At 38.8% G+C, this 25,401-nt stretch overlaps 1 protein-coding gene across 1 annotated transcript in view; it reads left to right on the forward strand.

Moving 5' to 3' along the window:
• The first annotated feature begins 17,009 nt into the window (after positions 1–17,009).
• Positions 17,010–25,401, forward strand: part of Myb (proto-oncogene like protein Myb) — a 35,447-nt gene continuing 27,055 nt past the window's right edge. Inside the window, exon 1 of the mRNA XM_089588562.1 lies at positions 17,010–18,441. Coding sequence (XP_089444688.1) covers positions 18,335–18,441 — 107 coding nt within the window. The 5' untranslated portion in view covers positions 17,010–18,334. The remainder of the gene's footprint in view (positions 18,442–25,401) is intronic.

The following is a 25,401-nucleotide window of genomic DNA, read 5'->3' on the forward strand; positions in this document are numbered from 1 at the left end:
ATTATTATACTTAGATATTTATAAAAGTCCGAACAATCGTGCACAACTCACAAGAGGAAACAATCATAACATAACTAGTGAGTAATATAAAAAAAATGTGAAAATTTTGATTCTCGTCCCAAAATAATTATTATAAAGCCTCTTATGAATCAAAATGACTATGATCAAAGTACCCAATAGAAGACCACTTTTTAGATTATGAAAATCAATGCTTAATACAAGTGTGATAACATGCACCGGAAGTGAATTCGACTTCAGGTTCAGACTGTATAACTACATTTGCCACCTGAGTCATTTCTCACCCAAGCTTCGCAAACGCGTCACGTATAATCCTATTTACGACCAAATTTTCCCTCAATTTAGCGGCTCCTTAATTGGATTTATTTTAATTGTACAGAAAATTTTAAAGACAAATTTTCACTTGAAACCGATGCTGCTTACAATTTTTTAAGCGCTCGAAAAAAATCCAACCTAATAAACGTAATACATTTGGATGATAAAAACACACCGATGCTCTTTTTTTTTCATCCAAGTGTGTACCCCTATTTCTTAGAAGAGGAAAAAAAGTGACTCTGGCCGCAAGACTGGTTTAATGTTGAATCTATACGGGTCTCGTGAAAAAAAAAAAAAAAAAAAAAAAAAAACATGGGGACTATACGAAGCCGATGAGAATAAAAAGAGGGTATAGGCTCCAACTTCATCAGCGTAGCTTTTCCCTTTGGGTAGTTCCCTGTGTCCGAAGTAGAACACACGTTTGGTATATACGTTTTTCCTCTCTTTTCGGCACAGGCGCAAGTATATACATACGTATACCTCAGTTTGGAAATGGTCTTCCCCTTTCCGAGCAGTGTGTAGAGGATTTTCTTGCAGGTCACGAGCGAAGATCTTTTTCTTTGTTCGAGAAGTTGAAGCTATGATGGGGAGAGGGAAGATTTGAGGAGGCACTTTGGTCCTCTTCTCTCTTTTTAAGGTATGCGTTTTGCTTGTAACATACCTAGCATTGCACTTCGTTGGAGCCGGTTTTCACCTCAGGATGCTGTAGCTCGGAGTGTGACTCCTCTCGTTTTTAATGGAAAAATTTTTCGTGCTTCGTTTGTCTGAAACGGAAATTTTTGTACATTGACATTGGTTTTCTAACGTGAATAGTACAAACAGTCGAGACATTACGTTCTACGGATGGACAGGGATATTTTTTTGTTTAGCCATTACAGGATTTTAATAAACCATGGCGTATGTACATTTAAAAAAAATTAATTTTACATTATCAATATCATTATCTAAATATTATCACTTTATTTTCAAAAGTCATTTATAGCTAAATTATCAGATATAGTTGTGTTGAGATTTTTGAACTGGTATGAATAATATTTTTTGCGTCATACCTCGTAAAATTTATTGAAATACTTTATATTGACAGAGTTCAATTGTAACGATGAAGTGATCAATTAAAAAATTTACACACTTTTTTTCTCATATTTTATGAAATAATGAAATAGTTTATCAAGAAAATCATACTTTAGTATACAGAATGAATGCTCATAGAAACGTTGTGTTTTATTTCATGTATTTAGTCCCCTGTACACGAAATAATTGATAAACAAATATTTCTCAAACAATTTTTGGTTAATAAACTCAAAAATTTCTTCTTTTCTTTTTCTTATTTCTTGGTTCATTTTGAGCGTTAGAGGTCTCTTGTAAAATTTTTGAAAAATCCTCGGTTTTAATTAAAAAAAAATCTGAAATTTTTGTTTACGATTTTTAATCGAGTATCACTCAATCATTGCACTATTTCAAACTCAGCAGGACTCGTAACACGTGGTTTCATGACAAATCAGGGATTTTAATGAAATTTAACGAAGTAATGAAGGAGTTATATTTTTACGAGATTCAATCGATCTCGCATTTCGTGAAATTGATATAATTTTCACTCGATGCGGACAAACGCATGGCGCACCACTTTGATCAAATCACGTCTCGAAAGAGGGTCAAATTTGACAGAAAAAATCGAGGGTAGCAAACGGCATATATGTGTATATATACACACGTACGCTCGAGCGATACGAATTTATTGATAGCCCTCCCATATATATACATAAATAGTACGTACAAGACACACACGAAACGCCAAAAGTTTCACGATGCACAAAAGAAAGAAGAAAGTGCACGAGATGCCTGACGGAACGACGATTCGAAAAATCGTGAAATCGGCTGAAAGTGATGGAACGCCGACTCGTTTCACCCGATAGCACGTCAAGGGTGCAGCGACATTTGTCGAGCGTCCATATACGAGAGAAGCGCTGAACTAGGGGGGGGGGTGGTACACTCGGGATGCGTATACCACGAGGAGACCGGGTGCAGGAACCCTCATGTAATAATGCATACCCTCTCTCTCTCTCTGATGTCGGAGGGTGATGGTCATCAAGGGATGCGTGTGCGTATATACATGGCGAGCACCGCCACAAGGGGATGCAAAGGTATGGTGCTGCTGGACCTCCGTCTCGTTTCGAGTGCGCGATATCGCTTACATTTACACGCAGGACCTTTTCTCTTTTCCTTCCGTGTGGACGGTCCCGTTTCTCTCTTTTTTTCTTTTCACGAAAAATATATACACCCCGAGAGATTAGTTTTTTATTGTGTCCTCGCTAGGAGTACTCTACTTGGGTTTTGTACCGAGTATACGTATCATTGTACGATACAGAGTAGCGTGAGAATCGCCCAACGTGGACTTTATTTCTTTATCGTTTCGTGTGATTTTTTTTTTTTTTTTTTTTCTCGGACGCGTAAGATGCAAAAGATATTACCACACGCGGACACACTCGAGGTTTCTCATACGGGTACATCTATTTTTCTATTATTTTTTTTTTGATTTGTGACTCTCGATGTTTTTGATGTATAAAAAAAGACGCGCTGTTTTTCAATCGCGGGAGCTGCGCACGGGGAAGCTGACCGCTTGTCCTTCAATTTGGAACGTACTGCTCTTTGACCGAGGGAACACTCGTGGGATCTGATTGTTTTTTTTTTAATTTTATTTGATTTTAGTCATTGAAAAACAAGATCTGCCGATCGAGCCTCGAAGCCCCCAAAAGATCCTCGGAACGAAAACAAAAAACTCGATTATTCATGGTTTCTCTCTTCTGCAACAACAACAACAACACCCGCCCCGCGCACTCGTTTTCGCTCGATTCCGCAACACCGGCCGAATGAACGAAAGAGGGAGCAAAGGAGCCCCGACAAACGCGCGCGAGAGAGAAGCAAAGATCATCGCGTGGCCCTAAAAGTGTACGTATACATAGGTATCCAAGTCTCGCACGCGCGAGAGGGAGAAAATTTCGCCCAGAGGAGGAGGAGGGACCCTCGGAATGCGGTCCCTCTCTTGCACGGCCTGTATATACATTATACACTCGTTCGACTTTTTTTTTGCTCTCCGCGTATATACCTCTATATGTATACGTGCGCGTTATAAGAGCCTCCCCCCCCCTGAGGCCTCTCTTTATAATGCGCCCGAAAGTCGGCTCTCCTTTCTCGCAGCCTCGCGTTCTCGTTTCTATACTTACTGCTTCTTCTTCTCGCGCGGATTCTTGGCGATCACGGGTTCTCCTCGACTCGAGTTGGAGCTTGACGGATGTTGATTCTCGTGCACGAATATCGAAGACTTTTTTTTTTTCAATGGATGCAGTCGAGGTGTCCGAAGTTGTTGGTATTGTTTAGGGTCGTCGTTTCCGGTGTATCCAAACCCACGCTTACCCCAATCATGGGTACAAATACATTCTATATATTGCGTGTAAACTTTTTCAATCACCTACAAATTGTGTAATGTCAGACGCAAATTCGTCGGAAGTTTGTTGATTTCATTGAGATTATTGCAATTAAGGCCAAAAATATAGTTGATTGAATAAATTTATTATTTAATTAGTTTTTTAATCAACAAGTTGTTGTACTCGTGTTATAATGTCAATTAACCATCATTTATCTTTCATTTTTAATATTGGCACCAATATGATAAATCATGGCATTTTTAAAATAAACTCGTTAAGTAATTATACACATTTTGGACTCTCCGTGCCTCCGTCAATTTTTTTCTGATGTTCATCTTCATGATTTATTATCGATATGACCATTGACTCCGAACAGGTCACTTTTCTTCTGTATACTTGTAAACGTACCAACTGTCGATCGGACCATTTTATTTTGGATTGTCGCCGTTGAGTTTCATGTGAGCGCAGTATTGTCCGAACAAACGACACATGCTATATACGGGTACCAAATAAAAACGAAATAAACCTAGTTTGTACCCGGTGAATTTCAACGCGAAATCAATTAAAGCCGGTACTGCAGGTTAACGCGCCAGCAAAGACGAAAAAAAAACCAGTACAAGTGCACAATCAGCGAACGAAGTGCGCAACGTGGTGTATAAGTAACGCGAGCCATCGAGACGATTGAAATTGTTTTTCTTTTTTTTGCACGCGCCATTAAAATAATTACATCACGTGTACTCTTCAATCGCGTTGAACTCGTTGATTCCACGACGCACTACAATACACACCATTCGGCCCTTCAAATCCCACTCAAAATGCATGCTCTCCAAGAGAGTGTGCTTCGAAAGTGACCGTTGCTGCTCTCTCTCACCACGCACAGTCGATTATACTTTTTTTTTTTTTTTTTTTTTTATATCTATAAGGATACGCACGATACTGTAAACTTCATATGCATACGATGATAAAGAGCATGATGCACGAAGTGAAAGCAAGAATACAATATGCTGCGCCCTTTCATTGCTTGGTACATCGTTTTCAGATAAACCTTCATTTTAGATATCTAATCGTACACCCGTGGTACTTCATGCCTTTCTGAATTTGAAATACTAGTGAAAATTTTACTATTTCCGCAAATGAACAAGATTTTCACTGGTTAAATGGTGAGAAATTAGGGTCGTTAATTCGCGCCCAGTAATACAATGAATTTTAATTCTAAATATTTATCAGTAATCCAATAAACAATCGTGATCCAAATGAAGATAATTGATAATTGTACAATCCATATACACATTATTTCGAGTGGTACCAACTAATTTAGATAGTAAAACGTTAACTTGGTAGGAATAGTGAATGTTCGCTATTTTACAGTGTATATGCACTTTTTTTTTTTTTTTGAAAAAGTAGTATATACTTATCGCTACTTCTAAATTTAAAGAGTACTACAATATACAATTATATGTTGGGAGAGACCTCGAACCTTCGTACATACCTATAGTTGTACGACGTCGTATCGATTATCCATTGTGGCATCAACTTTGTCAAGGTCAAAAATAATAGAAACGATGCACATCACGAAGTTCAATGATACAAGAGGAAAAACCATTCATACGAACAACTTCCTCTTTCCCCGACCCCCTGCCGCCTCCAACTTCGTGCTGCTCGTTTATCCAAAAAAAAAAACACATGCTGGCTCCCGCGATTTAACCAGCGATAGAGCTCGTGTTATCTGAAAAACCCTCACTTCGACGCGCTTCGTCGTCACTGTCAAGTGCATTTTTTGTATGTACTTTTACTTCACGCGACGATAGATAACAGCGCATTCTCATTCCCCCACTAAGCTTCCGAATATGGTTTTCTTTTCACTTGTGTTTATATATATAATCGAGCGAAAAATCGAAAATATGTTTTAAATGTATACCTCGCCTCGTGCCGTTCAACTCGTCCCTTTAGACGAATTTGTCCATGTTAACCTTAGGTTGTTATGTACCCGGTGAAGTGTTAACATGTGATAAAACATTGTTGAATTTAATTTGTAGAATGGAAATTGACGTAGTGACAAAATTTAGTGACTAAACACACAACAGGTAGGTAAGGCTCGTAACTTAGTATGGGGCACCCGTGGCAAACTCGGGCTCCCCGCGTTGCGAGTGAGGTTCTTTATCATATACTCAAATTTATTGGCGATAGCGAGATTCATTGGATGAAAATAATAAAAATTACGTACGGTACATATATGTATAATATATTGCACAGTAAAAGACTTTCGGTAAAACCTGTTTGTTGTGCTTTCGGTATACCGTGTACACGCGAGAAAAGGCAAAGATATGCTCTCGCATGTACAGACTCTTTCTCTTGTCCTCCGGTTTGCGACTTTGCGCAAGTAAAAATGTAAGACACAGAGAGAAGGCGAGAAGGGTCGAATGAAAAAAAAAGAAAAAAAAAGTTCTGGAAGGGAGACAGAATAAGGTCGCTGAGAAAAGAAGGATGTGCACGAGAGAAACAGCACGGAGGGACACTCCGTAACTATGGACCCCTTTTACGCTGTACGTTACAGTTACGAGGTCACTTGCATGCAATCATGATGAGAGCTTTTTATTAATTTTTTTTTTATCATACGAACTACTTTACATAATATAATATAAATTTCATCTCATTGGGCTACTTGATTAGCTTCTGGGCCATACTCTCGCAAAGGTTGCCCCATCGCAAGTTTCAACCTCTATAATATATATACTCTAGAGTCGGATATCAAGTGTAGCAATTAATTGGCCACGTTAATGTACAATCGTAATATAAAAGAGTTTTGCTGTGAGCTTCGAAACCTCGTTCGTAAACCGAAGAATAAAAAACCACGGCGTCGCGCAAGCTTAAAAACGACGGTTACGGAAAGCCGAGGAGGGCGAGCCCCCCTTTGCCCCCCACAAAACCCACGCATGCGCGCACAAAACCCGCGAAGTACGATAAGCGACTCTCCACTGCAAGCTGCGTTACGTGTTACGTATATACATCCTTCGTAAGGGGATTTCACTGTGTATCCTGCGTGTGTGTGTATGTGTTTTTCGCGAATACGCACATTTGTGCACACCAACCCAACCGGTTTCGCTGCATGGCTCAAGCGTATAAGGACACGTAACAATGCCCTCCTGTATAGGTATATATATGAGTACACACTGCAGCATCTCTGCACCATCAGAGCGGCTCTCGGCGTCTCCTCTTTACATGTATTCCTCACGCTACTTTCGCCAATTTATTGTGCCTGTGCATTGTATGTAACTTACATTATTTTATATACTGTGTCTCTTGAGAAGTTATTTGCGAATATTTTTTTTTTTTTTTTTTTTTTTTTTTTTTTTTTTCAATTAGTATACACAAGGTTGAGAATTTTTTGGTAAATTATTAAGCTAATCGTGTCTTGAAAAATATATACATCAAAATTACATTTTTTTTTAATGACAAAATAATATAAAGCAACAGTGGTCGGGTGTCGCTGTTGGTTTTTTTGTTTTTGTATATTCGCGTACGCGTAGTGATGACGATGAGAACAAAAGCACGGAACACGAGACGCGAGAGTCGCATACTTGCGTGTACATAATATTTATATAATAAGCATACTTGGACCGTACAGTATTACCTGTATGTATACTTGATACATTTTATAATATTATTACCATTGCAGTGTGTATAAGTATATCGAGAAATGTATACCTACGTGGTGAGGCTTTATGCACTGGCACTCGAATATACAGTGCTTCGATGAGTGTATGTACATTTATATGCTGGCACATTGTACAAAGGCACTATAGTGCAGCTCCTCGCGATTCGATTGAAGACTCGAGTGAGAGAGACGCCTTTGTGTTGAGTTTTTAATGATGTTTTGATACTATATATTATATATTGCTTCTGGACGAATCCTTTTTTTCGCGTATAAAAAATTATTCGATTCATTTTCGCGATATAAATGGAGACAGACGTTATCAGGACGGGCTGGTTCTCCAAAATTATCTTGAGGTACATAATAAACAAAATGAAGAAAACCTCAGGATTCGCAAAAAAATGATACTTGTAGCAGCACAATGATGCGCAATTATTTTTGATCTCGATGAAAAAATTTTTAATTGACCCCCCACCTTGTTATAGTGATCATAAAATAAGCTATATGAATCTCACGTGGCCCCCAACTCATTATATTCCAGTCCATTCACATCTGCAGCTACGCACGTGAGAGGGAAGAAAAAAAAATTTCGACGATAGCGGGAGTATCACTTTATACATGTGTGAAAACAAAGTCCGCCCCGTATGATATGCCATACATGTATGAACTCATCGCCCAGCCCAGCATCACCAAATCACCATGACCACATATACACACGATACACACAGTCACACGGGCGAAACTCCAGTCACTTAGCAACAGCTATACTCTTTCCCTTGATGCTTCTCCTATTCGCTTCGTCTGATGTGTTTTGATCCGCACGGTGAACGCCGTCGACGTCTTTTTTTTTTTTTTTTTTTCATCTCTCCCGCGTTCGCAACCTTCGCATACTTTCATACTTTTGTCGTATTGTGCGCAGTTGAAAATCCAAACACGAAAATTGCCCTCACTCTCATCCGTCATGGGGATACGGTATATAAGTAATATACAAGCGATGTATTTTTTTGAATTTTTTTTTTTTTTTCTATTTTTGCTGATATAGGTATAAAGTGTCCTGGTAAATTATTTGTTGAATCAGACAAAGGACAAAAAAAGTCCAAAAATGACGTGCTTTGTTTTTCAAGCAAAACACATTGGCTTCCTACAGTGTTACGGTTTTTGCCTCCAACAGGCCTGATGAACAACATTTGTTGAAATATTTACTTACTGTTAGTCTTTTGTTTGATATACTATGCAATGGCAGTGAGTCATAACCCATTATTCTCTGTGATCATCGTAAGTGTTTTAATTTGCATCCATAGTGTTTGAAACTATATATGGGTGAGCTCCGTGGGTGCCCTGGCCGAGGAGGGAAATCCAAATCGGATGGTTGGGGTGTAAGTGTTAAATGTATAAAAGTGTTTTTTGGCAAATAAAGGGAATTTTTTATGGAGGGCTAAGGGTTGGGGGTTCAAATCAACACAATTAACATATATTTTTATGTGGCAAAGGATTCCGATTGAAAACACACACGCAAAGTGGAGTAAGTACAGGAAAAAAGAATAAAATGAAAAGTAAAGTTTTGTTTCAACCAATAAATAGTTTTTTTTTTTTTTTTTATAGTTTAAAAATTTCTATACTTGCTACCAAGACAATTAATGACTGTAACTGTGACTGCAGGAGGGATATTTTTAGTCTTTAATTCTTTTTTTCATCCCGCACATAAGGTGTGTAACACACGCGAGATACTCTCCCTTGCATAAAAATTGTATTGTTGAAGCCACGCAGCTTTCGTTCATTGTCCAGTCCTCGTATGAGAGTAGGGGTGTAGTGTATTTTCCGTATTTCTTTTTTTATATACGTAAGTACCTTGTGACGAGACACGAGCCTGCTATTCTCACGATTTTTCGGTCTCCATACCTTCGGCTTTTGTTGACTCTGCACATGTATTTTATAAGTACTTACTTATTGTACATTACAAGATGTTGGTCGCTCATTTCAGGTCTAGTGAAGCTTTGAGTGCACTTTCTCCTTTTTTCTATTTTTTCTATTGTTTCCATTACATATTAATTCGCGTTTGTTTTATTTCCATTTATTTGGTGTATTCCGATTCGTGTGTGATTCATTGAGTGCGTATTTGTTTAGTGGTAGGAATATAATTGCATAAAAGTATACTTGTACGTTCGTGAAATAGATGATTTTCATCTAAAGTCAATTGGAGTGAGTTTACATGACTTTTTTTCTGTTTTTCAAAGTTTATAAATAAATTACGGTAGCGATCGTGTGTGTCTGCAAAAGGTTAGAGAGATACAAACGGATTTTTTTTTTTATTGATTGGTATGAAATGAATTTATTGCAGAGTTTTAATGGAATGTCGAATCTCCATCATTTCTTGCTGCAAAAAATTTTTTAAATAATTCGTAGGTTCATAAATAAATTTTTAGTTAATTTATTGACGAATAACGTGTTGGTACATTTTTTCTGGTATATACAACATATTTATTTAAAATATTTTGTGGCATGTGTTACTTTTATAAAAACAAAAAATTCACAATCAGAGCTTTTATAAGTGCATCTTAATTTATTCAATAAACTTTACTTAAAAACAATTTAATTGATAAAAAAATAAACACATGTGTGGGTTTTTATTCAGAATAAGTACGTCACAAATCTCTGAAGCAACTCGAGTTTTTTAAATTACACTAACACAATATTAATAGGAATACAAATACATGGCTTAGTGAGTTTTGTTTTTCATGTCTATTGAAACAATTTCAAATACTTAAAATTAAATTAAGTGACTAGATGACTTTTTTCAAAAGTTTTAAAACGTTTAGTTTAATAAATATACTCGTAGTAACAATTCTGCTTCGTGATTTTTGGTGCGTTGCGGCGGTAAGGCTAATAATAATGGCATAAGCAAATACAGCAAACGAGCATCTTTTCTTTTACTTTTTTTAAATTTTCTACTGTGCAAATATTTTTTTGTGTTTTACTTATTTTGCTTTTATAACAGCATTAAGGGTGACAAAGAAAAAAGTAATTTTAATGGTTAATCATGAAGAAATTATATGGTCTTAATTTTCTGTCAAACATGTGAGCTCAAAGCACCAAATATTCAAGTTTTTACAAACTCTGTTCTCAAATCTTAAAATTAGTTAGAAATTTCCACTGATATTGATCGTTTCGATGGCCTTTTGCATCTTTCGTAAAGAAAAACCATGAAAGACAAAGAAAACCCTGTCAGCAAAACGAGCCACAAATTACTAATATCCAACGAAATGACAATTCGCGATGGTTTTGACATGTACTTTTTTCCAAAATGTGGTTGATTGTTGCTGTCGATCATGACATTTTCACTACGAGAAAACAAAGTATTCATTTTGAGCCAATATTGATAAAGACCTGATTCCATCATCGAATAAATAAGGGAGGCTATTTTCTTCGTATATGGCGAGTGGCGTGACAAAACTTTTGTACAATAATAGTGTCGAATGTCATGTGGTATTCTCACCACATTTAAGGAAGAACCATCTTTGGAGTGAATATCATGAAACATTTTAAGCGCTCGGATATATGTTGGATTGCCAATACAAAAATTGACATCTGAATCTGGTTCAAACACCAAAGACAAACAATGTTGAGGGCTCGTCTTGTCCAATTTGTTTAAAATAATCTGCGCATCACCCCAATTTTTTATAGTTTCAAATAAAGAATACCCATGACTAGTAGTTTTGTATGACATATGGGCATTGCCAACTTCATATAAATTATTGAATTCATAGAATTGTTTCTGAACAAAACTTGCAGAAAATATTACATTGACAAATACCAACGTAAAAATTATGGATACGCAAACTAAAGTTACATAAATAATTCGATGGACAATTTTCTTAACTGAAACATGTGTTTGGCTATTAAAAATAACCATCAAAACATAGTAATAACTCATTTTTAAATCAAGTTTAAACGGTTTGTTAAATGTTATGAATACAACAATTATAAAAAGAAGCAAAATAATAAAATTAAACAAATTCCTAATGATTTTATCTCTATTGTAATAGCCATTTTGTTTAATGAGTATTACGTCTACCGAATCCCTTTCTACAAAATAAGTAATGTACGAATATTCACTCAAACTCTTTGATAAATGAATATCAAATATCATATCAATCTGCTTACGTTCTAATGTTCTGTGAACTAAATTACTGTATTTTAAAATTGGTATAAAAACGCGACGCTCAACTATAGTACAATTCAACGCTTCAGCAATATACCTCAAGAAATTTTCATCAACTGATCGACCTAAGTAGTCTCTCATTGGTAGCAACTTGAGTGAATTTGTTTTGAACACGTTTGAATGCGCAACTATTATTGGATATCTATTTATATTTTTCAGTTTATCAGGAAGTATCTGTGTACTGTTGAATTTTCGTTTGAACTGCAGTTGACCGTCAAAAGGATTGTAATGAAATATCCCGACGTCTGCGACATTATCGACAAGATTCCATGATTTCGAACGATATTTGTTCTTAGCGGGTGGTTTTGTAACGACAATTTCAATAACTGCCGTGTCCAAGTATCGCAAAGACCACATTTTTTTGAAAAGATTTCGGACACCCTCGCTAGACCTTTTGCACACTAAAAATATCAGGCAATGCGGCCGTTGGCCGACGTAACTGTAGTCCTTCAAAAGTTTGAAATAGGAATCAAATTCCGAATCCAACTGGAGTTTACTTACGAAAAGATCAACAATTAGAATTTTGAAAGTATTGCGTTCCAGCAATCCAGAAAAATTTTCCAAGGTCCGATTCATGTTGGGATTTTTTCTTAATTTCGTTACTTCTGTTGTCAAGATGGAAGTAGAAAACTGTTGTTCCAAAGTCTTTATTATTTTAAAAGACATTTGGGAAACTTTTTTTTCGTCTTTTGTTATGATTGTCACGTATTTCAAGTCTAAATTTTTACGTAAATAGCTTGAAACTAGCTTCAAAATGTCGTATTCGGGTAAGCTATCAATCATAGTAGTGCAAAGAAATGTACAAGCAACTATTTTGATCAATTTTTCTATTTTAAACATTTTTTTAAACTATTCGTTTTCTTTCGATCAACAAAAAGTGAAAATTTTCTTTGTAATGTTAAACCATCCAGCCAAGCTTTGACGACTGATGTATTCGTTTTAAACAATTTATTTGTACTTAGGAAATACTAACTATTAAAAGTATTAAAGCAACACGTCAGTGTGGCTTTGTCATTCGGTACCCTAATAACGGGAGGTTCTCCACGGAACATACATGTCTATTAATGTTAAAGTAATTAATGGTTGTAGACGTAGAGTAGTTTTAAAAATTCACATGATTAAAAAAAAAATTGGAAAATCTTGATGGAAAAAAAAAAATACATGTATGAACTCATTGTTAAGTTCTGCGTGGAAAAAGATCAATAACTACGTATAAATTTACTTACAAATTATTGATTTACTAAAAATATGGTACTTAATTTTTTAGTATGAGTCATTTAAATGTCAAGATGCATGAGATAGCGTGTGGAAGCAATTTTCTTTAAAATGAAATCGTTGATATAGACTTTTTTTTTTGCAATTCAATCTAAGATTAATTAATGACACAACATCTTAAAACGTTAGTGCCATGTCAGCAATAGTCGACGAAACCATTGTTGACGAAAAGAAAAAAAAAATTGAATGAAAAAAAGTCCCTAAAAACTGTAGCTCAACGACGTTTACACAATCGTTTAATTTTCTTCCCCACATACGTTGAAATACGTCTCGCACTATTGCCCCACTATCAAAACGTAGATAAGAAATTTACTCGGTCGAAAAATTATTTCACATCACTTCTTTGTACATTACTGAAAATTTCAGTTGTCCTAACCATAGATTTCCAGTTTCCATCTTTGCCTCTTTTACCATAAAAAAAAAATAAGCACAATCCCCAATAATCCCCATGAAAGCTCCTTTAATCAACTTTACGTCTTCCAAGTACCTAGTGACCATAAAAAAAAAAAAATAACCAAAGACCCAAAAATTTATTGCCCTCGAGCAGCTTCGACAGCGCGGTGCGTCAAAAAATATTCTCAATTGCCCGCGGTCTATGTCTCTAATCGAGAAACAAAGCTACTATCCCTGTTCTCTTTATTTTCATACTTTTCGCACGACTTACCCGCGCGAATCTCGCGCCACGTATATATACGCATTAACCGCGCGTACAATGAGACAGACAGAGATGGAGCTTCGGATTGAATTTTATCGATTCGCACGAAGGGCACGAGGGTCGAGCCGATGCCTCCACCGGCTGCTGCGCCAAGAGAGAAAGGGGGAGCGCAACGCGACAGACGTTAGTCACGGAGCCTCGTACAGGGGAAGGAGAGCCGCCCCCTCGGCCGATTGTGTGCAGCGAGGGTGCGCTCCCTTTGTATACCCCTCCCTCTCGTCCTGCTTTATGCATGCGTGTACTCCCCCCCACACTTTTTTTTCGCTCTTATCCTCCATCTGTATAATCTATATACACTGCGTGTACGTGCAGGGGTGGAAAGCGCGCGTTGCTGTACACCGGGTAGAGGGTTAAGGGCGGACGAAAAAAAAAATATATACTTATATACATACATGCTGGTGCGTGCAGGTCAGGCGGAGAGAATCGGTCGAATGGCTAAGCCTATATATTATGTGGCTGTGTCGGAAACGGTCGCTGCGTCGTATTATACGCGCTGCATGCATGTGTGAGAGATATGCAGCCCTGCGATCGTTTGATATCGATCGAGGTGGGGGAGGCAGGCTGTAGTGTCGGCATAGTTTTTTGTTATTTTTAACGTTACTTTTAATTGTTTTTATTATATCTTCCTTTTTTTTCAAAAAAATTAATATTCATTTGTTAATTTATTAAATTGTTTAATACATAAATAATTTATCTTATCTGCATACACCTCACAGGTTTCTCGGTTTGGCCATTTTTTTTCGCACGTCTATTATGGGGTAGATTGTCGGAAGAATCGGCTCAGCAGTTTTTTAAGCACACGTCTGTATCTATTTGAAGAAAAAAATAACGCAAAAAATGTTTTGTTCCTCACAGGAAACATTCATACGTCGGATGGTCTTCGATGCTTTAATCGGAGATCGCGTTACCACTTGTATATATACATCTATAATAAACTCCACGTATGCCTCTAGTTTGCACGTTTTCGGCTCTTATTGTCCCCGAGATCGATTACTTTTGTTACATCTATCTCCTGAACCTCATAGTAATCACGCACAATGTTAAAATACATCCCCGTTACTTTACAAAAATATGAAAAAGGTGCGCGTGAAAAAAAGAAAAAGAAAGGCTCGGGTGTGCCATTTTCGCCCAAATCAGTCCTTTTTCACCCCTTTCATCCCCGTGGAAAAAAAAGGGGGGGTCGTTCCACCCTTGAGGTACAAAGGAGCCCGCGTTATTCGCGAAATTCTCATAGATTCCGCACGAAAAACCACCATATGCATTCGCGTCGAAAGGGAGAAGGGTTAAAATACGGAGTGCGTATAATATAAATATACTTGCCGTTTTTTTTTTTCCACGAGCATCGAGAGCGAAGCGCTTTTGTATGCACGCGTGGAAAAAAAAAGAAAGAATGAAGTGGCGTCAAATTGAATTAGGCCATTGTGGCGAAGAAGACGAAGAAGAGGATAAAATCCGTGGCTACAATGAAACACAAGTACAATCCGCGTGCTATTTTTGTTCAAGATTCCCACGCTTGCTTGGAAAACGCGTGTGCGCACCTTTATTTTTTCACGATAGAAAAAGAAAAGAAAAAAATCATCCCTCTAAAGTACCATCGGCTACTCCTCTCCGCGTTGCATACCCCGCAACCAATTATTATTTTTTCGCACGCGTTACGAGATCATGGGATTGCGCGACAAAGGGCATCTCTCGAAAATTCAGATGCTGGAAAAAAAAAAAAAATTGATCCAGTGTACACCTATTGATCCGAGCGCGCCTCGAATATTAAAATCACACGTCAAAGTCAGAACGGAGTCACTTCGTACCATCCAAACAAATCGCCGAACCGCCGTGACACAAGTTTCCCATGTGTATATGATCACCTTTAAAAACGAGGCCAAAAAAAAAAGGAGGAGCCTTTCCCTCGTCTGTATATTTTGTGGTATCGGCAGCATCCCTCCAGAATTTCGGGCGTCTTCGGCTCTTTCCGACGTCCTTGCGTTTGATTCGCGCGCTCGAGCCTGCGTGTATATAATATATCAGGGGATGCGCTTCGCCTTCTTACGAGTCTTCCTCGAGATGGATGTCTTCCTTTTTGGCCTGACCACGTGGCTTTCGTATTTCCATCGAAAAAAATGTACCGATGTATATTATACTGTGCTTGCATAATTAAAGGAAACAAACTTATCACTGAAAATGAATAATCGGAGTAAAGGTGAGTTGCGTAACATGTGTTGACGATACGCGTTATAAGATATACTTACGGTGTCCACTGCTGTAAGCGCCACGGCACTTTTGACAAAATTGGGCCATTTCCACCCATGGATGTGCCAGAGCCGTAGTAGCTGATGATAATTCAAACTCCGGCGGATTAGAATATCTTAAATCTTTCGAAAGTACTTTTAACCAACGTCGAGACCACGGTATTGTGATTTAAAGAGCCCCGAACCCTCGGGAATTTAAAAGCCCTCCCGCAATCTTTGACCAGAGCAAAATAAAAGCACGCAGGACCCCCAAAGACGCGTATGTCCCGAGTACACACGGGAGTTTGGTAGAGAGTCGCGAAAAGAAGAATCGGGAGAGGGAAGAAGGAGACTGGCAACATTATCAAAAGGAATATGATAAAAAAAAGTATAGTCAGCAGAAGAAGCAGAGAGAAGAGGGGACGTAAACACGTACACACATACACGGGCGCGCCTCCTCGGCGCAGGTCCTTTTTTTCGCGAGCGCCCGCCGACGCCTAAGAGAAGACGAGTCCCTCTCTCTCCCCTATATCATATATACATATATATATATAGCAGCTTGTGTGGGCACCAGCGCACGTTGATGCGAAATAATATTCCGTCCTTGGCTGATGCTCCTTGCTTTTTTGAAGGTTCCACGTACGTGTTTACACTAATGCATGTACGATGGGCAAGTAGACGGCTATCCGGGAAAGATAAGAGACAAAATTTTTCTTTCTCTTCAATTAATGTTATCTATTGCTAACGTATGCACACCCATAACCGTGCAGGGTACGATGCCTCATTAATATAATGGCCCTTTATTTTTCGTCACTCCAACCGTCAACAAGTTTTTTAAATTTCATCAGTTTAAAGTTCGGCAGGGTAAATTTATCAACCAGGTGTAAAATTGTTTAAAGTGTTTTGTGCACAACAAAGAAAAGGTATCGCCCAACACAACCCCCTCCCAGCAAAACACAACGCTCCTCGCGCCGTGGGAGCCGGCAAAACGAGCCGAGGAATACCATCGCACCAACACACGTAGAGGCTCCAAAAGTCCGCCCTTCCTTTTTTCCCCGCTCCGGCGGCTCTCATCGGCGGCGGCGAAAAACCCCTCGGGGCGCCGTATAGGTATACAGCACGGGCCGGAGCATTGCAGCGCGGTTTCTTCAGTTCGCCACCGATCCTCGAAGCGAGCGGTCCGCCCGCGAGAGTGAGTGCCAGGGCTCCCCCTCGCACCACGAGCAGCGCCGCCCCACACTATACACGGACTTTCTATCTATACGCGATCGTCTCCATCCACCCCCTTTTCTCTCCCCGTCGTTAAATATACGCACTGGCTATACGTGTACGACCGAAAGTGTAATTTTACGTAACTCGCGCTTTCAAACGGAGAGAGAGAGAGAGCAAGTGCAGCAAAAAAAAAACCACCCCCCCCTTCATATACATATACATAACTGTGGTGCGTGTATGAAACAAAAGTATATAATATATAACAAGCTACTCCAAAGACATACGAGTAGTTCGTTGCGCGAAAAACAGGAGAACGAAGCGATCGGTACCGTAATATATACAGTATATTTATAAAAGTGAATTTTTTTTCAAAAAATCGGAGAAGCGTAGGAGGAAGATGTTATATATATATACGTATTACGTTGCGTGGTGTGTGTAAAACGCAGTCGATGCGCATGCGCGAGTGCGGGAAAAAAAAAAGATCGTAGCCGCCGCCGCAGCTGCCGTGTATACTAAACGCGCACACATTGCAGTTTCCATTCGCCGCCGTCGCCGCCGCCATCGACTGTCCCAGAATCAATAAGCCGCGGCGGTAGCAGACGCCGCCGTCGTGCATAATATATATGTATAATATAAGATCATCCATCAGTTCCGTGCGTTTGTTGTTATCATCGTCTTTGGTCTCTTTGGTATATTATTATCATCATCATCATCATCCTGTGCAGTGATAACGAGAAAATAAATATTTATATATATGTTCTCACGCGCGGATCGTTGATAGGATATAACGTGTGTACAACAACATTGGTTTGCAACGAAAATAATAACGATGTTCGGTGTGCCAATGTCGAAGACGAAATGGCAGGCGCTACGGTGATTGTGCAACATCATCAGCAAGTGTGTGCGGGAGACCCGTGAATCTGCAACATTAGTATATACATATAACAACACACTGCACCTAACGAATACGCTGGCCGCTGGAGTCATGGATATAGTGTAAAACGGCCTCCTCCTATGTGCGCCGTGTCATATATACATATATATATATATACCCGTGTAAATGCACCAGGTTGTTTTTCTTCTTTTTTTTCTCTTTAAACGCGCATTAGCCAATCTATATATAAATACGTGCACATGAGCTGCTGCGACGACTGTTACACGAGTGTGCGTGTGGTTGGGTCGACTTGTGACAATAATAAACTAGGGTAACAATAATACAGTCGCTATTTGGGGGAGGTAGACAGAAAGAGAGAGATATATATATATATAAATACGTATATAATCATGGAATCGATGGTGCCGTCTTGCACGTCGGGACTCCTGGTGCCGGGCAAGACCGTCGACATCAATACCTACCACTCGAGCTTCTACTCGCCTCCGCCCACCGAAGCGTAAGTCTTGATGCCTTTACTTTATTATGTTTTCAACTACTTCATTAATCGTACGCGTATGTAATTTTATGTGTACATAAATATGTTAATAACATTAGTCTTCGCAGTACATTTGTAGGATGTTTGTTTTTTTCCTAGATTTGGGGGTGGGAGTGTACAAAATTTGGGGCTGTTTCTTCTGATTCAATTACCCTGTATACAAGCATGTAATAGATTAGATTAAAAGGCTGCTTTCCACAATGATATAAATACGGATTCTAGACATTTCTGCTTGTTTACGTTCATCGTTACATTGATATCGCAAACAAACGCCTCTGTATGTGTGTGCGTGCACCACATGTGGGTGTATATGTACACATAACTATATGCGGTCAGCGTTCGAGAATTTAAAAGCCAACTCATTTGGAGATAGTATATCTATCTATATAGGTGCTTTACCAACACGCAAGTATACGTAAAAATAACGTGGAGGGAGGAAATAGTAGAAGTGCAAGTACTCTCTGATGGTACTTACTCTTCTCTATTTTATGTGCTTATCGTGTGGAGTGTACTTGTAGATAACGGGAACTATGTGTGTCACAGATAAGTGGTCAATTTCGTACGAATAATAATGTGCCATAATACATTTTGCGCACTTTTCACGTGTATAGGAAACATAAAAAGAGGTCGACTATTTTTTTTTACAATATCATGCGTAGTCATCTTGAACAAGTGCATGATACTTACATTAAATTTGTGCTCTGGAAAATAGCGCTGCGCGCGCCACTCTTGGCGTTTTTTTGCAATTAACGGTATCGGGTATGCCCAGCGAAAAAATATATATATACACACTTCTTGCTCATGTATATTTATGAGAGTTTGTGCGATGGTCGTGGAAAATTTTCGTGTACATATATACTCTTATTTTTGTTGTTTCCGTACTTACGTACATTTTTTTTTAAACTCTTGCATGAAGCTTCGTCTTTATTTATTGATTGATGTATACAGGCGAAAGTGCTCTTCTTTTTTTGCACGCCAAAGTATCGAATGAATTTGTTGCGCGAAATATATATATAATCAGAGCCTTGGTTGGTTCATCGGGATCGCGACACTCTGTTGTAATGGCCATATGACAGTAAACGTGACAGATTATTTATATTATTGTTCTCCTCGTGTTCTTGATGCGCTTACGAGTAGGTATATATAGCTGATTGTAGTATAGGTATACGGAGTAGTTGTGTAACACTGTCGGTGCTGCGGGGTTCTCGACTTGCGGCAGTGCGACACACATAATTGACTCCATTGGCGTGTGTTTTTTCCTATGCGTGTGCTCCGAGTTACACAACACAGGTACTATACTTACGTCTCGTACGAATGACGGATTGCAATTGTTTTTTTTTTTTTTTAATTATTTTTTTTTTACGTGGGTTAATAATGGCGCAAAATTGGTGCGTTTAGCTAATATTTCATAAAATAAAGTATCCATAGGTTCATAATTATACAAAAACTAGATTTAACAGTCACTTTTCACTAAAATATTTTATTTATAAAATTTTTAAGCAATACTTTTTCAAATACTTTGATTCTATTTTGAAATTTTTATTTTTTTAAAACTGTAATACATTATTATTGATGCAAAAAATTCTTTTGACTACTGCCTTAGTAGTATTAAAAAAAGGCCTTAGTCTAATACATTTTGAGCGTAAAAAATTATTTTTCACAAAAATTAAAATAGTATATGTACCAAAATCTGCCCGTAAACACCGTTCACTTAATATTGCTTAGTAGTTTTTTTTTTCCTCTTTTTAGATCATTACTTAGAAACTAGTATTAAAAAAAAAAGTCACTGTAAATTGTATCAATTTTGACCAAGTAGGGATTAAGTGTGCTGTTATCAAAACATATGTTGTTTTAATCGATATACCTATGTACCGTTCCGTACCGTTCCTGCGAAAAATAATGTAATCAATTCACAAAATCACCAGATTCAGTTACACTTTGTCGGGCTATTTATATACGTCATGTCGTGCGGCGCACAGCAACTGTGGCACCGGAAGTCGAGCCTCGAATGCCTCGATACCGAAATATCAAAAAGGATATGGTCTTATCGCGATTTCGCCGTTTACTCTCGTTTTTTATATTATACTCTCTCTCTGCAAACGTTACATGAATTGCTCTCGCCTTCTATCCGAAGAGAAAGCGCTCTCTTTTTTTCTTGTACTTAAAAATCGGACGTCCGTATCGCATTTGGTACACACACCGGAAATCGCAACTAGTATAACAACACGCGATTATTGTACGTTTTGCATTCATCACTGCTTAAATAACTATTTTTCTCGCAATCATTTAAACGACGTCATCGTCAGAAAATTTTAAATTTACGTTTTCATTGCTTGTATGCTATGATTATAAACAAGAGAAAATTTTTATTTAAATCACTTTTCATTACCTAACAGTACCTACGTAGCCGCAAGTAGTGCCATTTTATACATGTAGCATCGACGATCGTAGAGCTTCTGCCTAGTAGTGGCCCACGCGACAATAAGACACTACTTACCAACTCTAGACAGCTGTACAATATGTAATTCAATGAACCTCGGCATCACGTATGCCCATATTGACAATTAGCATTGGATTACGTGTCGTACACTGTGTATACCAGGCAAACTGTGTACTACACGTAAAATCACGAACCTGTTATTGTTGCAGGGGCTCTCAACTTTACGATCGTGAAAATTTTCTATTTTATCTTAGAGTCGAAGCGAAAGAGACACCCCCGGGGGCTTGAGAAAACATCATGAAGGAGGATACATTTTCTGAGAAACAGGCGCGCCGATTTTCGAACCGATGATTCCGCCGAGAGTGTCTTTAGGCTGAACTACCGTGCGAAGGAGGGGGGGTCGACGGGGGATTTTTCTCCTCGAGTGTATAATCGCAAGGCCATATAACAGGTCCCTTTCGCCGTAAACGCTGCGAGGGAACGTTCGCGTGCTGTACGTTAATTTCGTGATACGTCTTATAAGATTATAATGCCGATCGTCGTTAATTGCAGGGGGTACATCGCTTATAAAATTTACCCCATATTTTTGATGAAAAAATGAAGGGGATGCACATGCGCTATTGTGGATTTTATTATCTTCTTTCTCTGAAAGATGGAAAAAAAACCTGAGAACTAATGTCTACAGTTCTATAGACAGGTGGCGAAAATTCAACAATGAGAAAGAAGTTTTTAAAAACTGTAGACAGACGGTGTACTCTACGTATACTCTTGTACAAGGTAAATTTTCGTGCAACTCCGAAATCCTACTGAGATTCTCTAAAATCACTGTTTAATTAGATATTTCATTTTTTGTCAATGATTTAAAAAGTTTTTCAATAATTCCAATTACTAAAAGTATATTACCCATCCCTCCCGACCGTCAGGATTATCTAAAATTTCCGAAAAAACTAGAATCTTTTATTCGCATTGACCTACACAATACTACAAACGACTGAAACGCAAGACACGCATATGCCGGTGAATCTGGTTATTTATATACGAAATTGCAGTGCGCCGTGCAGCCGTAAAGATGTTATATAAGTATTCGAGTGTCCTCGCAATGGCAAACAAGAGCTGCACCACAGAGAGCCAGCCGGGTGGTTTCGCGAACAAAGGCTAGCAGTCACGGAGAGGCACGTTTTTCGAGGCGTCCGAGAAAGTCACGAGGTCGTCGATTTTGCGAATCGCATGAATTAAACCTGTTGCGCGTTTCTCTCTGTCTTTATTATTATTATTTTTTTTTTTTTCAATGTTTGGTTGTTTTTAATAACTACCATTCGCACCAATCAAAAAAGTAAATAGTAGCCTTTTGAAGTAAAAAAATGAGCTTTAACAAGGTAACACACGCCTTTGATTGCTTTCGCTACCCGCGGCGCAAAAGGTGCGTATTGAAACAGCCTATCTCTTTTCCGCGTACGTCGGAAGACGACCGGCAGCAGAAACAGTGGACGGAAACAAACGATTTCCTGTACTTACGCACATTTTTTTTACCAGCCATCCAATATTTGTTGCAGGCACGCGTGTTTGCAATGGTCTCTCCTCTTCCTCTTGAACTCGAACACGCGCGGGCTCCTTTCTTCCAACTCACATAACTTTGCAGCAAACTTTTGTCATAACTCTGTTATACCGATTTCACCTAATAATGCCTGACCACGTTTGCGTGCGCTTAATTTTCGACTGATTTTTCCGATGAAAAGAAAGGAACCCACTATACCATTCGATACCATTCTATTGCTGCCGGCTTGTGTATTGTATTCACAGGTACACGCCAAAAAGTCGATACCCCGCATGAAAATATATATATATACTCAAAGACGATGAAAAAGTAAAGCAAGGAATAGGTATAGGGTACAAGAAGGTGCAGACCGGGCAGTCGATTAAGAATTCTCCCTTTTAGGTATTTACACGCTTGGTAAACGTGATAAAAAAAAAAGAAAAAAAAAGAGCTAACAAGTAAAGACCGGAAGTCCATGTGGTACACCCGCATTTATGTGTTTAGAGAGCAAAGGAGCCGGCTGCGACTTCTTCGACTACACGTGAATGCGATCTGTATTTTAATTTTTATCGGATGTAAGTTGTGTATGTGTATAGACTACCTATTCATTTCAAATAGATGGTACGGTGTTGGAGTCAGGATGGGCACTTTGATGCGTATTGGCGATAAATTTTTCCATTTTGGACACTCCCCACGTGTATTTCTGGAGCTTGAGCGATAGAATGGAAATATTATATGGTACAAGTTTCTTATATTTATCTTGAGTATATAACGGAGATGATGACCATCACATGGACATAAAAATGTTGAGGGTAACTATTACGAACCGTGTGATTGTCTGAGATTCTACATTTCAATGATACCACAAAAATTTATAATTCATAGTACTTAAGATAGTTCTACTCGCTGCAAACATCCTTTTTACTCCTCTTTTCACGATAATCTTCTTCTGATCTTGAAGTCCTAATCCATTGAAATGAAAATACTTTCGGTCGTTTGTCGTGATGGGATACCTTAAAATACTATGATGGGGTCAGATGGTTGCCCCCTTTTGGAGTTTCGATGCTCAGTAAGCTTCTAACGCTAATTAACTTTAATAATTGAGTCCACCGTAATTTTACCGTACCATATAAGTGTAGGGTGATGGTAAAGTTGCTATATCCAACATGCCATCATGTAATGAATTCGCAAAAAAAAATGTACATACATAGAGAAGAAACTCGTGTACCTATGCATACGCAACACGTCCATCGGTGAATTCCCCGTTCCTTAGTAAAGTACCACAGAATGTACAAAACGCAAGTCGCCCATCCAGGAGCAAGAAGGAGAGGAGGAAAAAAAAGCTGTTTTATCTGAATAAGGGAATCGGTTGCTCGTACGTACGTGTGCACAAGTCAGATCTCAAGGAGACGAGAGGGGGCATGTACGGCATACATACAAGTACTGATAGCAGCTGCACACCCCTATATAATAATAATAATACTCACAGAAAATACGTATATAACAGTATTAGTAACAGTGGCGTCGTCGTCGTCCCCCGACAATGCCCTCTATACTCTGCTCTCTCTCTCTTTTTGGAGGGAAAAAAGCAACAAGAAGCGGTAGCGCAGCCCTTCTTGTTCTTCTCCTTCCCTATTCCTTCCGTGCGTCCTTCCTTCATTCGCTACTACATATTATTATGTACACTCTCTTCTTTCCCTCGACTTTAACCTCCGTTCCTCTCTTCCCTTCCCTCCTCCCCTCTCTTTCTCTCTCTTCATCATACTACGTTTCCGTTTTCTCCATACCTAATAGATGGAGAAAGAGAAAAGAAGGAATGTGCCATGGGGTTGCCGACCGAGACGACGTGCATGTTGGTGTAACAAACGCAGCCCCCTCGAGCAATTGGCTGGCGGCGCACATCTGCTTTCTTTTAGCCTCACTCGAGGACTCGTGCAGTGCTCAAGGGTGCCCTGGTGTGTATATTATATCTATATCTGGTATGTAGGCAAGACCCGACGTTTTTGATGATGAAGGTGATGATGATGATGATCGGGAGGTCGATTCGATGTCTGGGTGGAACATATGCGTGTTAGTCAACTGATTTCCAACACCTTGGTCATGTATGATCCAAGGTTTTTTTGCAAGTACAAGAAATCCGTGTGTATGTTAACTATTGAGATGTGGTGGGTACGCGTTATGGAAAAGATGATGGTTGTAGCTCCGTTACGGTCAACGACGATGAACTAAAGGTGACCATGGGCAAATTCAACAAAAATCGTCCCCTGATCGACGATAAATTATTGGTGTTCCCCAAAAATTTTGGGGCAATCCAACTTGACGAGTCCATTCTATAAGTTACTGCGTCAGTCCGTTCCCGTTTAAATGACAGAAATAAAAACAGAGTATGGTGGCATAGTCTTTACTACCTTCCCTTCGCTGTGTTTTTCTCTTTTTTTTTTCACCCAGAGAACCATGTAAAAACCTGTACAAGTCAAAAATCTCGAAAATCCAAATAAATTTTTACAATAATCTTCTAACTCTCTGTAAATGAAAGATACCACCGTTAGGTAGATGAAAAAAGGCGCGCAACTTCTACACCACGTGGGAGTATTTTTCAAGCGACAACTCCAAAGATGGACATATAAGAATGAAGGGCAGGAACAAAGAAAGGGATTAGTACGGGAGCGCAAGGGTGTGTGCGTGCATGCGCGCGAATTTCGAAAAAGTGTATTCACCTTCGAATCGAGGGAGATATTCCCACGACCAATAAGAAGGAGGAGGAGGAAGAATATACATGCGCACATAGGGAGGGAGGGTAGAAGGAGAAAAGAAGAATAAAAAAAAAAAGGTGGTGGTGGTAGTAGTAATAGTCCCCGCATGTGCACTTGTCATTATGGGAACTGGGAGCGTCAGGGCCCCGGTGCCGCCGCCTTTTGCGCGCCAAACTCGTCCCCGCACTTGTGTG

The sequence above is a fragment of the Copidosoma floridanum genome, unplaced genomic scaffold (assembly GCF_036245765.1).
Source record: "Copidosoma floridanum isolate Cflo_tuat_1 unplaced genomic scaffold, Cflo_Japanese_pri ptg000007l, whole genome shotgun sequence".
In the NCBI taxonomy this organism is placed as follows: Eukaryota; Metazoa; Arthropoda; class Insecta; order Hymenoptera; family Encyrtidae; genus Copidosoma; species Copidosoma floridanum.